The sequence below is a fragment of the Pleurodeles waltl genome, chromosome 10 (assembly GCF_031143425.1).
Source record: "Pleurodeles waltl isolate 20211129_DDA chromosome 10, aPleWal1.hap1.20221129, whole genome shotgun sequence".
Taxonomy (NCBI): Eukaryota; Metazoa; Chordata; class Amphibia; order Caudata; family Salamandridae; genus Pleurodeles; species Pleurodeles waltl.
The window spans coordinates 658201486-658214246 of NC_090449.1; the positions used below are offsets into that span (position 1 = coordinate 658201486).

At 42.8% G+C, this 12761-nt stretch overlaps 1 protein-coding gene across 1 annotated transcript in view; it reads right to left on the reverse strand.

Annotated features, from left to right (window-relative positions):
- LMBR1 (limb development membrane protein 1) overlaps positions 1-12761 on the reverse strand; it is a 785226-nt gene that overhangs the window by 469095 nt on the left and 303370 nt on the right. Inside the window, exon 5 of the mRNA XM_069211146.1 lies at positions 6336-6439. Coding sequence (XP_069067247.1) covers positions 6336-6439 — 104 coding nt within the window. The remainder of the gene's footprint in view (positions 1-6335; positions 6440-12761) is intronic.

Genomic DNA, 12761 nt, shown 5'->3' on the forward strand with positions numbered 1-12761 from the left:
TATTTTGAAAAGGGCACCATTTCATGTGAGCTGTTAATCAGGAGACATTTTGCATTACGTTAATGTGTAAATAAAGTCTAATCTAATAATCGCCTCACGAGGAAGTAGAATCATGAAATGAGAAAGAATTTTCGACCTCTTAAACAACTGAAGCCAGGTGATAACCACAGGAATTCGCAGTGTGTTTAAGCAGAGAAAGAAAATCAACAAACCAGATTCACCCATGAAGAGGTACCCTCACCACGTACCCTGAGTTTTCTTAGTTTAAGTCATACATAAAGTTGTCAGAAGATGCACATTCAATTAAAGAGGAACACATAAAGAAGTTCTAGTATTTCATTACATACAAGTATGCATAATTTCATAGCATCCTGGTACCATGAATATGAAACAAAATTAGACAATTTGCTGCAAGTGGCAACAGATTTCCAATATGCGGATGCTGAGAAAGGGTAATAATTTCCCAAGTTTTCCATTTACAATCAGGTAAAGCAAGCAATCCCACAACACACGTCCAAACATCTCCTCTGTTTTTAAGTATGGCATAGAGATAACTTTAGTTGTCTAGCCAGACTCATGTAAAAGAAAACTTTCAACAACAACAAAAAATACATACATATATACAGGGGGTTTTAGATCAGCCCACTTCATTCACTGACAGACATAATTTGCTTCGACCAACCTCAGCATACAGCATGGGGCAAAGTGTCAGCCCAATTCAGCCATTGTCTCCTTTGCACAGAGTGATGGCATTTTGCCTGATCACATGCACATCTGCCTAAAACTGTGTGCACTTCACTACCAGGGCCTGTGGTCTGATACTTTGCCAATGCTTTTTCTTTCCATTCGCTACCCTTCTTTATTTTTGTAGTCATCCTCATATGTTCAAACTAGGTCTTCAGTTTACAGTGACTGAAAGCAAGTAGTACCCTTTTCTTTGCACAAATAAGGTCATAGTTTCCTGTAATACGCAATAGGCTAAAAAAGGTTTCTGTACCTGTTTTCAGTATCGCTGCTTGCTGTAAGCAAATGTTTTTATTTTTACAATTATATTCAATAGTCTTTTTTATTTACAATTTTCTTCCAAACATAGCCTTCGCATTCAGGTGGCATCTTTTTCCCCTCTTTCTAGATCCCACATACCAGACAACTAAGCCATCTGAATGCAAAAGACCTATTGTAAACTTACACCATGGTTATAGCCAGCCCACTGCTTACCAGTTGACAGCTGTAATTTCACTCTTTGCTTGACTCTTATTCGATGGCTTGCCTTGCCCTTCTTGTGTTAGTCTCCTCACTGGTGCATAACCTCTTTAAGATCCTTTTCAGTCTAACTTGCACACTTTCACTGCCCATATTTAGGGACCTACATTTTTTATTAATCACTCATGAGAGTGCCATTGTTTTCTAGCTATTTCCCATGTCTGTTCCTCCCCAGTCAAAAACCTGTTCCCTGTAATGTGGCGCCCTCCTCCCCACACTAGTCTGAAAAGCACAGCAATAGGGATATTTCTGCTGAGATACAGCTAAAGACCAGGCTTTAAGGGTTGATTTACTTCCTAGATGACACACATTGCATGAAAGACCAAACTCTGGCACCCAAAGGGTTTCACGGCAAAGAGGGAAGGGCTATCTGCTGCACTCACTCAGCTGCTGTCTGAGGCAGAATGACACTTCTTTTAGAGACCCACAAATCTGCTCCTGGGGCTACAACAGAGAACCATACGGCTGAAAACTGTGGTCTCGGCAAACATGTCCCTTTATATTTTGACACTTTTTCTTTTTAAATTCTCTTCAAAGTTTGTTGTGTGAAAAGTGTTTGGAAAAATAAACCACACCATTTATATAGATTGAACACATCATATTCAATGTACAGTTCTGAGATACTGTATATATGCGTTTGCTTTTCGTCCAGTAATACGTTTTTCTTTCCTTTTACCATTTTTAAATAATACTTTACATACAAAGACTGGCAAAGTCAACAGGCTAGAACTCGCCTTATAAATGCGAAACCTATTGGCTTCGCCAATATTGATTTTTTATAGAATTCACTTGCAATATAAAAATGCTTGCTTTACCATTGCCACATGAAAAATCTTTAGCTGCAGTTTTTCTCCGTTCACCTAATACAATTTTCAGAATAATCTGATTTAGACTCATACAAATAGGGTGAATCTATATTTATAATTTCTTGATAAATACTATTTGGGCTCCTACTGTCAGTTTAATGTCCCCTATTAAATATGTCAGTGAATACTAGGACATCTTATTTGGCCACACTTCCAACCGCTGAATTCGCTACCGTTCCTTTTTTATATTCTGCCTTTGCTTTTCTAGTTTCAGAAGAATCATTATCAGGAAATTATGATTGATATTCCCTCATGGGTCTACCACTATATCAATACAGTTCATCACGTCTATGCAAATCAGCAATACATAGTTAATAGCCAAAGTACATTTACCACTTTAAAAGATAAAGTTAGCTGGACAATCAGTCGATCTATGTTGGGGTTTTTTAGGTAAGAAAACAGATTTCTATCTTTTACAATACAAGCTGGAATAAGCAAACAAAAAATAGGTAGTCTTATAATAATAGTAGGGGTTCTACTCATACATGGTACTGGGCAAAACATAAAAACTCTAGGCATGGGTGGAAAAGCTTATGGCTGGGGAAGAGTCAGAGGGAGAGAAGGATGAGCTCCACAAAAAATGCTTGGCATGCATGTGCGTGCTTGAGGGCCTACCTAGTCTTGTATGCCATAGAGCTCCTGTTTTAACGATTTCCCACTGTCCACCATCTCTACAAGTGCTCAGGACACAGCTATGAAGCAAACCCCAATTACACAAAGGGAGGGCTTTTCCAGTGCTCTAGGTCAGCCACAATTTCCGGCAGCATGGAGTAGAGATTCTCTGAGTAAAGGTTTGGCTCCACAACTCCTAGACAGTAGAGGATAAAGCCTGGCACAGCTGCAGCATGGGAGCAGCTAGTGGCAAGGACTGGTCAGGTAGGTAAATATCCAAAGGGGCTCCTGGTTCTGGGAAATACACCTTGTACAAAGAAGCTTCCCTTTAGGCCTGGTATCTTTAAAGACACAATGCCCTGCTACCACTGATGCTTCTAGGTAAAGTATAGGTATGTGTGGCAACAACACAAGATATATCAACAATTAGCCATAGGCAATAAGGCTCCGAAGTGCTGAAGTGCCAGGAGTGTAGGAGTCTCCTAAGGCACCTAAGGAAAACAAGTTAACAAGTCGGACACACCCAGAAGAGGATGATCATAGGAGAGATGCTTCCTGCAATTTCACCAAAATACCAGAAGGATCATTAAAGCAGGTACAAGATACCCCTAATACAGCCATAGTAACCAATACTGCAGCCCATCAAAAGCCACATCGATCTCTCGGGCCCAATGACCAGAGCCTAAGGAGAATCACTGAAAGTGTTAGTGAAGGTAGTCATTTAGTCAAACTGAAAGGGCTGCAGCGCTCTCCCATGCTCAGTGAGAAACTTAGTTGCAAAGCAAAGTAATGTGAAAATTGGACTTTGCCAAAGGGAAAACTGAACAGCATAAAGTTTAGCCTCCTGACAAGCAGTGTACTGACCATCCTTAAAGGACAGTAAGGCAGTGGGGGAGCTCTTTGAAGACAGCACACTTAAAATCATTTTCAGAAGTCCTCAGTAGGAGAAAGTTGCCCTCTGTACAAAAGTAACCTATAAAACAGAGAGGCAAAAACCTCATGGACGTGGAGGGAGATCTGAATGGCTAGTAAGAGTGAACTATAGGGACACATCAGTATATATTCTCACAATTGTGCCTTATATATGAAGTGCAAGATGACACTGATAGCCATGTGGCTACAGCCGCAAGAGTGTTAGGGCCATGTTCGAACGAAAGACCACTGCCTAAGACAAACTGAATTCCATCCAGACCCCAATCGCTCCTCCAGGAACATGCACAAAAAATTGCCTGGATGTCCAGGCCGCCTCCATACCAGACAGACACTTGATGGGTTATTATGCTGAGAAGCCCTCTTAAACTCGGTGCACAAAGGGGAAGGTCCACTGTTGGCCCCAAATCCATGTGATTTATTCCTTTATGCCCCTATGGTCCAATTTCTGGAAAAGTTGTCTGAGCACTCCAACAGCCATGTTTGATCTCGCAGTAATTTCAAGTTAACGCAAGATCTTGTCCACTTTAGGGCAGGATTCCTCTATAAAAGGAAACCACACCCACTTTCAACCACTAGTCAATCCGCTTTTTAGCAGTGTAGATGCAGTGGACCATGGACCAGCAGAAGGACTTTTTACTGAGTCAGCCCTGAACCATTAAGAAACAGCAGATCACTGAACCGTGGAGGCATCTTTCACTGCACCCATAACGAACTAGAGATCTTGCAAAATCAGCAGGAATTGGAACACTGATTTCAAGGTGAGCGGAACTTACCACAGAAAGAGAGATCTTGCTTTAAGAGGTGTGGGTCATGAACTAATCTTAGAAGCAAGTCAGAGTACAAACTGAAGAAACTAGGTGAGGGACACAGCAAAAGACTATTTTACTAATTATATGTTACGGGACCTATTGCTGCTGTAAAATAACACTCTACACCCTTCCTCAAGCATTCCCTGGTAGCCAGCATGATTGTCACACAAATCCTCACTTTCAAGTCAGAGTAATAAAAGCAAATACCAAGCTCCCTGGAAGACAGAGCCTGACATATGGCCTCTGTCTTTGAATGTACAGCAAATATGAAAAGGTAAAAACAAGATTTAAAGGCATGTTTATAGAAATCGAGTCCTGATGGAAGATTATAGTAAAGAGGATTTGGGGAAGGGACAATTTCAGCCTGGACAGACTAAAACAAATGGAGCCGGCAAACAGAAAGCAAGCAAATGTAAGTTAAAAACCACAAAGCTAATGGCAAGCAATGTGCAGAATGCATTGCTAGGGAAGATTTCACAATGGCCCCAAGATGACATTAGCAAACTAGACAGCTGAGCTATCTGGTAGGCTTTGACATAAAAAGAGACTTCCTTGTGGAAGAGTTCTAACTCATGGTAAATTTGGTGTAATTCTGATCAGCCATTTTTTCATATATCAGTGAACAAACGTTCATATGGCAATTAAAATAGGAACTAGCATTTTTAGGACACACACCCTTTTCACAGTCCCTGACTGACAGACATTCATGAAACTTGCCATGAAGTATCCAAAGTGGATTATTGTTTTTTTAGATGTTTTGTGCAGATTTGTTGAATGACAACAGAATGATTAAGAAAATAAAAATGTCTTTAATTAGTTGAAATTCTGACTCAACCATAACTACAGTTGCTGACTATTTATATAGATTATCTAGTGGTGGTGTCCCTCTGGGTCCCCCCGTGGGGTCTAGGGTGGTCAAGGTATGCCTACCCTGCCCCCTGATACTATTTCTTTAAACTTCAGGACAGGGGGCTATGTTCCTGAGCCATGTTCCCGAGCCCTGTAATGGCTGCCAGTAATACTTTTCTCATCTTGCTGGCAGCCAATCAGAGCACTCGCTCCTTCAACAGTCTGATTCTCGCTGGAGCGAGATAGCCCAAGGGAAATAAAGGCCCCTGGGCCATTCTGAATGCTCTATTTTTAAACTGCCACTCCGGTGAGTGACTTGAGATCATCCAGATATACGATTATGTTTGTTCTTACCTTCTCAAAAACTACTGAACTGATTTTCACTGAATCACAAAAAGCACAATCTATGGACCAAGATCCAGCTTCCTGACAAATTAGCTGTAATTCTTTTCAGCAGTTTTTGCTGTAGCTCTGCCTAAAGGCGTCTTTGGAAAATGCGTGGGGATTTTGCCTTCTGGGATCCCCTTCTTTCTCAGCCTCATCGCTTGGCAGATTAATTTGAAACTTTCCATGCACAAACTAGGCAAAGGGTAGCTCCTTTTTGGAAAGTTTTGTGGCGGTTCATCAAGCGATGCCAAAGTTATTGGCAACACAAAAACGCTCTTCCTATGGAACAGCATTCCTAACTACCTAGTGGCAACTGCCACAAATTAGAGCGAGGGAGAGAGAAAGAGGGGTGGTGGAGAGAGAGAGAGAGAGAGAGAGAGAGAGAGAGAGAGAGAGAGAGAGAGAGAGAGAGAGAGAGAAAGCGAGAGCGAGAGCGAGGGGCAGGGGGAGAGAAGCCTGTGAAAACTGTCCCTTAAAAAATATATCAGAAAAAGCAACTTTATTATGAATACACTTAACTGTTGAATTAGGAACCTCTGTTAGCTGCTGCACTCTGAACTGTTAATATATTAGATCTGTCAGACTGTAAAATACAATTCTGTAAATAATATTTTACCTTTTTCAATCCAGCAAATCCCTCTGATTCCAGGAAGAAAAACGCAAATGGCATGAGCACAAACAAGCAGAGATTGGAAAACAGAGAGACAAGGTTCCATAATCCTGATAAAAAAAAATGACAAATTTGCATGAGATTATTTAGGGCATTCTTTTCAATGAACATATTTGCAAAATATCAAACCATCGGAAATATTTTAAGATTTTTCAAATTAATCTGAAACATCTGCCATAAAGGTCATCTTTTGGAAAATGACAATTTAGTGCACAACTAATTATTGAATGTTTTCTAAATATAAAACATGAATTGCACTCTCAAAAATATTATAGTATTGAAGACTGAACTGTATGTGTCACAAGAGTTCAAAAATATTTATAATCTGTGTATATCATCACAGCGTGAATACTCTGTGCTGTGTATAATTTATCCAAATCTAAGGTCCGACCACCATAAAAGGACAAAGAGGAACTATGCTGTAAACTCAGCAGCATCTCTTGTTGTTTGCAATACTTCACAGTGAACAAATAATCCCCAGTTAAGGCACATATAGCCTAACCTAATCCTCACAAAATGGTGCATTTTCATATGGTTTGTTAGACCACAACAAAACGTCTCTATTTAGAAAAGGAAACGAACACCAAATATGTTGCCCTTTTAAGCTCTGGCACTAGTCAAGACCTTTTGATTGTAATAAAATGATATGTGTAGTATACTTATTTAAAATGGCTTTCAGCCAACTCTCTCCATCCATTGGTCTGTTTGTGAATCATTCACATTTTTGTTCCACCCACCACAGCATATAGCACAGGGTCAGCCCACTTCAACTACTGGCTTATCTCACTGTGCGTGACAGACAACTTACACTTATTCACAAAAAAGTGGTCCATTGGTACAGTTTTACAAAAAAGAATCACAAACATTAGCAAAACCAAAAGCCGGTAGTCAAGGCCAGACCTACTGGCTTTGCTATTACCGATTTTTTTGCAAACCACTTAAAATTGATGTGTAGCCCACTTCCTGTTTTAATTCAAATTCAATTTGTTGCTCAAATTCGCCAGTCCTTGTTGCATTGTTTCAATTCAGTTGAGATACAGGGAGTGAGCACTATGGCGATTTTATATCAGCTTGCAAGACTTTCGTTCACTAAATAAACAGAACGTTCAGACAATTACACACAAGGGGGAACATTCAAAGTATTGTGTAGAGTGAAAAAAATCTCGATATCACTAGCCTATTACACGCTGGTCTGAACCCAAAAAATCAAGGTTCAAGCAGAAGCTGTGTTAAAAGTACACTTTCAATTAAAAAAAGTTCCCATGGAATAATCCGTGATGCAGCAGATGCAGTGGCACTGGGGTCCATGGCTGCGAGGGGGCCCGTGGCCCACGATTAGAGCGGTTATTTACTTGTCAGCAAGAGAACAAGGGTCTCCATTCTGTATGCTTGCCTTAGTGCCCATAAGGTCCTTGCTGCGTCACTGGAAATATCAGTTTTCAGATGCAACGATTCAGCGGGAAACGAATGGATAATGTCTTAACCTAAAATTGAAACTTGAACCATCACTTTATCAAACAGTGGCTGGTCTCTCTTCAAAAAGTGCTGCCAGATATGAGGCGAGTAAGAACAAAGGAAAACCCACTACACATTTAATATTCCCCGTTAATATCTATTAAAACGCATTCGCCTTTTTCTGTTCCTAAACAAAAGTTCTCTAATCGGTAACCGGGGTTCATCTGAAAAGATTTCAAGGATGAAAAATAGATCTGGACTACTTCTAGAAATACATCCAGTCATGCTTTCCTTTTTTTTTTTTTTTTTTTTTTTTAACTCATCGAGTTGTGTTCGAGGGCTTGAAGTTTTCCTAACTTCTTTTTGTCAGCTACAGCGTGGCACTGTCTCCATCTCGTGGATCTTGAAAGGATAACAAAACAGGAGGAGAAAAGGAGTTGAAATACGGTCACGTCACATTGCTGTTGCAGAAAACACAGTGTGGAATTCATACTCATGCAATATTAAACTTGAATATTCTATGCCAGACCGGAGGCTTCGGATTATGCTTCTGTTTCTTTACTGCAAGTTAAACAGCAGCCAATCAAAACACCAATAACAAAAAACTACTTCTCCCATGAACTCCAGAAGTCCATAATGTCCACCAATCACAGGTCTGACCCCTGTATATCTATCTCTGCTAACACAGTCTTTCCTCTTTCTTTGCTGCTCGCAGCCTACAGATAAGTGACTTTCTTGTCGTTTTAAAACATTTGTCATTTTAAATATTGTGAGTGTTTTATATTAACAGCGTGGAGCAGGAGCGGGCTCTACACGCGTCGCAGTGCTTACAGTTACTCTTTGCCATGCGATTGATCGCTTCTGACGCAATCGTTTTGTCCGGTGTTGAATTTCAAACCCCTTTATTGTTGTGGGCGGTTTTCAGTGTCTTTGACACGCTCCGGATGCGGGCTCTTCCCGCGGTAAAAGCTTAGGAGTCCTTTGGACTCCTAGACTGCAACCGTGCCAAAGAGGACACGTCCTATTTCTATGGTTCCGCAGCAGATGAGTCCTCCTCGGCTCTCCCTTTAATAATTGTGGGATCGAGGAGAACACAGTGAGCGCGTCTAAATTTAGATTTATTTATTTTTTGCCTCGAGCCCTCGAACGCCCAATGGGGTGCTTAAGCGGATTAAGGCTTTGCCTCAGGGGAGTTGCAGGTGCTCCTTCCACACTTTAAGCTGTTGCGTGAAATCAGATTTGTGGTTTCTTTCACTTTGTGAAATTTTCCCTGCTGAGGTTATTCCTCCCTCCCCCCCCCCCCCCCATTTGAACTCCTTCATACATCCTCATTTACTCATGGTGTACTACGCTGAGGAGGATGAATACTATTAGGATCAAACTGAAGTAACTGATGAACATCATATGGAGGAAAGATTAGTGGAGGCACTGGGGTATCATGTCCAGGACTCTGTTAATCAGGTTCTTATTAAGGCATTGAATCCCTTAACTCAGTCTCTTGTACGCTTTGGCCAATGTGAATGGACAAGGCGCTCTCTTCTTGATTCTGGGTCACAACAAGACTAGCCTTCTGATGTGGGCTTTGCCCGAGGAGCCTCAAAGGGACCAACGTCCTCTGCAGATATCTTGGCGCACATGGCTGCATCTGTCATAAAAGATCATGGATATGGCTCCTTTCCTAGTCTGGAGGTTCTTGAGATCGGTGTGGATTCTTCCACGCTGAAAGAGGGTGCTCCTTTATCTGCCTCTCATTCTTCAGGTTCTGACCTAGATCAGGACGAGCCTAAACCGTCTGGAAAGCGCAAACACAAATCTCACAATATACAAGAGAGTGGTCCAATTTCTCGCACATTTTCATTTGACCCAGAAAACATAATCCATCCCCACTCAACTGAGTGGATCCCATGTGCAGAGGTAGCACACTATGTACAAGACCGTATCAGAAAGGGTTTTGACAGTGACGTAGGCAACACTTTGCATTCAGAGTGCCCCCAACCTTCGTTACTGGGCAAAGTGACAGATGCTCCTGAGTTGGACCCAAATATGGAAACATTCATAAAGAGATTTTCTAAAGACCCAAAGAAAGGTTTAGACCGAGCCTGGAAAGGATGCCAAGATAAATTATTAGATATATCTTGGCCGATCACAAAGATTCTGGAATTGGCTGTCCAGGCCAAGGAATCTAATTCCCCTCTACAAACCGTGTTGGAATAGGCTCAGCGAGCTGTATGTATATTGGGCAACGTGAACTACACTATGTCAATGGAACGCAGACGTTAATTTTTGATGCGCATAGATTTTAAACTAGCAGAATTGGCTCCTAATGAGGCTGTTTTTTTTAGCAAATAGTTTGCTTTTTGGCGTCAAATTCGTCAAGAATTTGGGGAACTACATGGCTACTTTTTCCACACTAGACAAAGCCCAATCTTTAATGAAGAAGATGTTTAACAGGAGCCTTTTTGTCAGGGCTGGCCGCTACAGGGGTCGAGAGCCAGGCCGCGGATACTATCAGGCCCTTAAGGTTACAGTCAGCAGGGCCAAGGTTATTACTCCAGATCGGGGTTATATCCAACAAGAGCCCGAAGAGGTAGAGGTTGTGGTTTCTGCAGCAACAGAGGTGGTTTTAACTCCTCCGAAGGAGCTTCTACAGGTGAGAATTATTCAATTTTCTGAGGTTTTGTTGGGGGGGAAGATTGAAAGATCACATTGTGGCCTGGGAGCGTATTTCACAAGACCCTTGGGTTCTTCAGAAGGTGCGGGGATACAAAAGAGAGTTACACCTCTCCTCAGCAGAGTACTCTTCCTCGTCCCATTCATTTTTCCCAGACAGAGAGTTGTTTCATAGACAAAGAGGTAGCGTGCCTTCTGCAGAAACGAGCTATCCTCCGTTCGAGTCCCCATCCTACAGGGTTTGTGAATTCTATTTTCCTGGTTCAGAAAAAAGGCAGCGGATCTCGCCTGGTTCCTAATCTGAGAGATTTCAATTCATGGATGGTATATCATCATTTCAAGATGGAAGGCATCCATCTCTTAAGAGATCTTCTTCAAGAAGGAGACTTATTAGTGTGGTTAGATCTCAAAGAACGCATATCTTACGGTCCCTTTATTCAAACTGCACCGACGTTATCTCCAAATCCACTGGCGAGATCATTGGTACGAATTTGCCGTCCTTCCTTTCGGTCTGTCATCCGCTTCATGGTGTTTTACCAAACTCTTAAGACCAGTAGTTCAGTTTCACAGAGAAAGAGGAGTCCGTCTCATTGCATATCTGGACGATATTCTGATCATGGCTCAGTCATAAGAGTCGGTCATATTACATCTATCTTGGACAGTCCAGCTTCTTCAAGATCTAGGATTCCTTATCAATTCAGACAAGTCAGTGATGACTCCCTCCAGAGTCATAGAATACTTAGGCTTTCAGATGGACTCTGTCACGGCCCAATTGTTGTTATCTCCGACAAAGAGGAGGTGTAGGAAAGTACCATCTTGCCTGGCATCTTACCCCCATATTTCACTGTATATTTGTTGTTTTAGTCTATGTGTCACTGGGACCCTGCCAGGCAGGGTCCCAGTGCTCATAAGTATGTGCCCTGTATGTGTTCCCTGTGTGATGACTGTCTCACTGAGGCTCTGCTAACCAGAACCTCAGTGGTTATGCTCTCTCTGCTTTCCAAATTGTCACTAACAGGCTAGTGACCAATTTCACCAATTCACATTGGCATACTGGAACACCCTTATAATTCCCTAGTATATGGTACTGAGGTACCCAGGGTATTGGGGTTCCAGGAGATCCCTAAGGGCTGCAGCATTTCTTTTGCCACCCATAGGGAGATCTGACAATTCTTACACAGGCCTGCCAGTGCACCCTGAGTGAAATAACGTCCACGTTATTTCACAGCCATTTACCACTGCACTTAAGTAACTTATAAGTCACCTATATGTCTAACCTTCACCTGGTGAAGGTTGGGTGCGAAGTTACTTAGTGTGAGGGCACCCTGGTACTAGCCAAGGTGCCCTCACATGGTTCAGGGCAAATTCCCCGGACTTTGTGAGTGCGGGGACACCATTTCACGCGTGCACTGTACATAGGTCTCTACCTATGCACGGCATCACAATGGTAACTCCGAACATGGCCCTGTAACATGTCTAAGATCATGGAATTGTCCCCCCAATGCCATCCTGGCATTGGGGGGACAATTCCATGATCCCCCGGGTCTCTAGCACAGAACCTGGGTACTGCCAAACTGCCTTTCCGGGGTTTTCACTGCAGCTGCTGCTGCTGCCAACCCCTCAGACAGGTTTCTGCCCTCCTGGGGTCCAGCCAGGCCTGGCCCAGGAAGGCAGAACAAAGGACTTCCTCAGAGAGAGGGTGTAACACCCTCTCCCTTTGGAAATAGGTGTGAGGGCTGGGGGAGGAGTAGCCTCCCTCAGCCTCTGGAAATGCTTTGATGGGCACAGATGGTGCCCATTTCTGCATAAGCCAGTCTACACCGGTTCAGGGATCCCCCAGCCCTGCTCCGGTGCGAAACTGGACAAAGGAAAGGGGAGTGACCACTCCCCTGACCTGCACCTCCCAGGGGAGGTGCCCAGAGCTCCTCCAGCGTGCCCCAGACCTCTGCCATCTTGGATTCAGAGGTGTGCTGGCACACTGGACTGCTCTGAGTGGCCAGTGCCAGCAGGTGACGTCAGAGACCTTACCTTTCTTACTAGCCTATCCTCCTTCCTAGGTAGCCAAACCTCCTTTTCTGGCTATTTAGGGTCTCTGCTTTGGGGAATTCTTCAGATACCGAATGCAAGAGCTCACCAGAGTTCCTCTGCATCTCCCTCTTCACCTTCTGCCAAAGGATCGACCGCTGACTGCTCAGGACGCCTGCAAAACCGCAACAAAGTAGCAAAGACGACTACTGCAACCTTGTG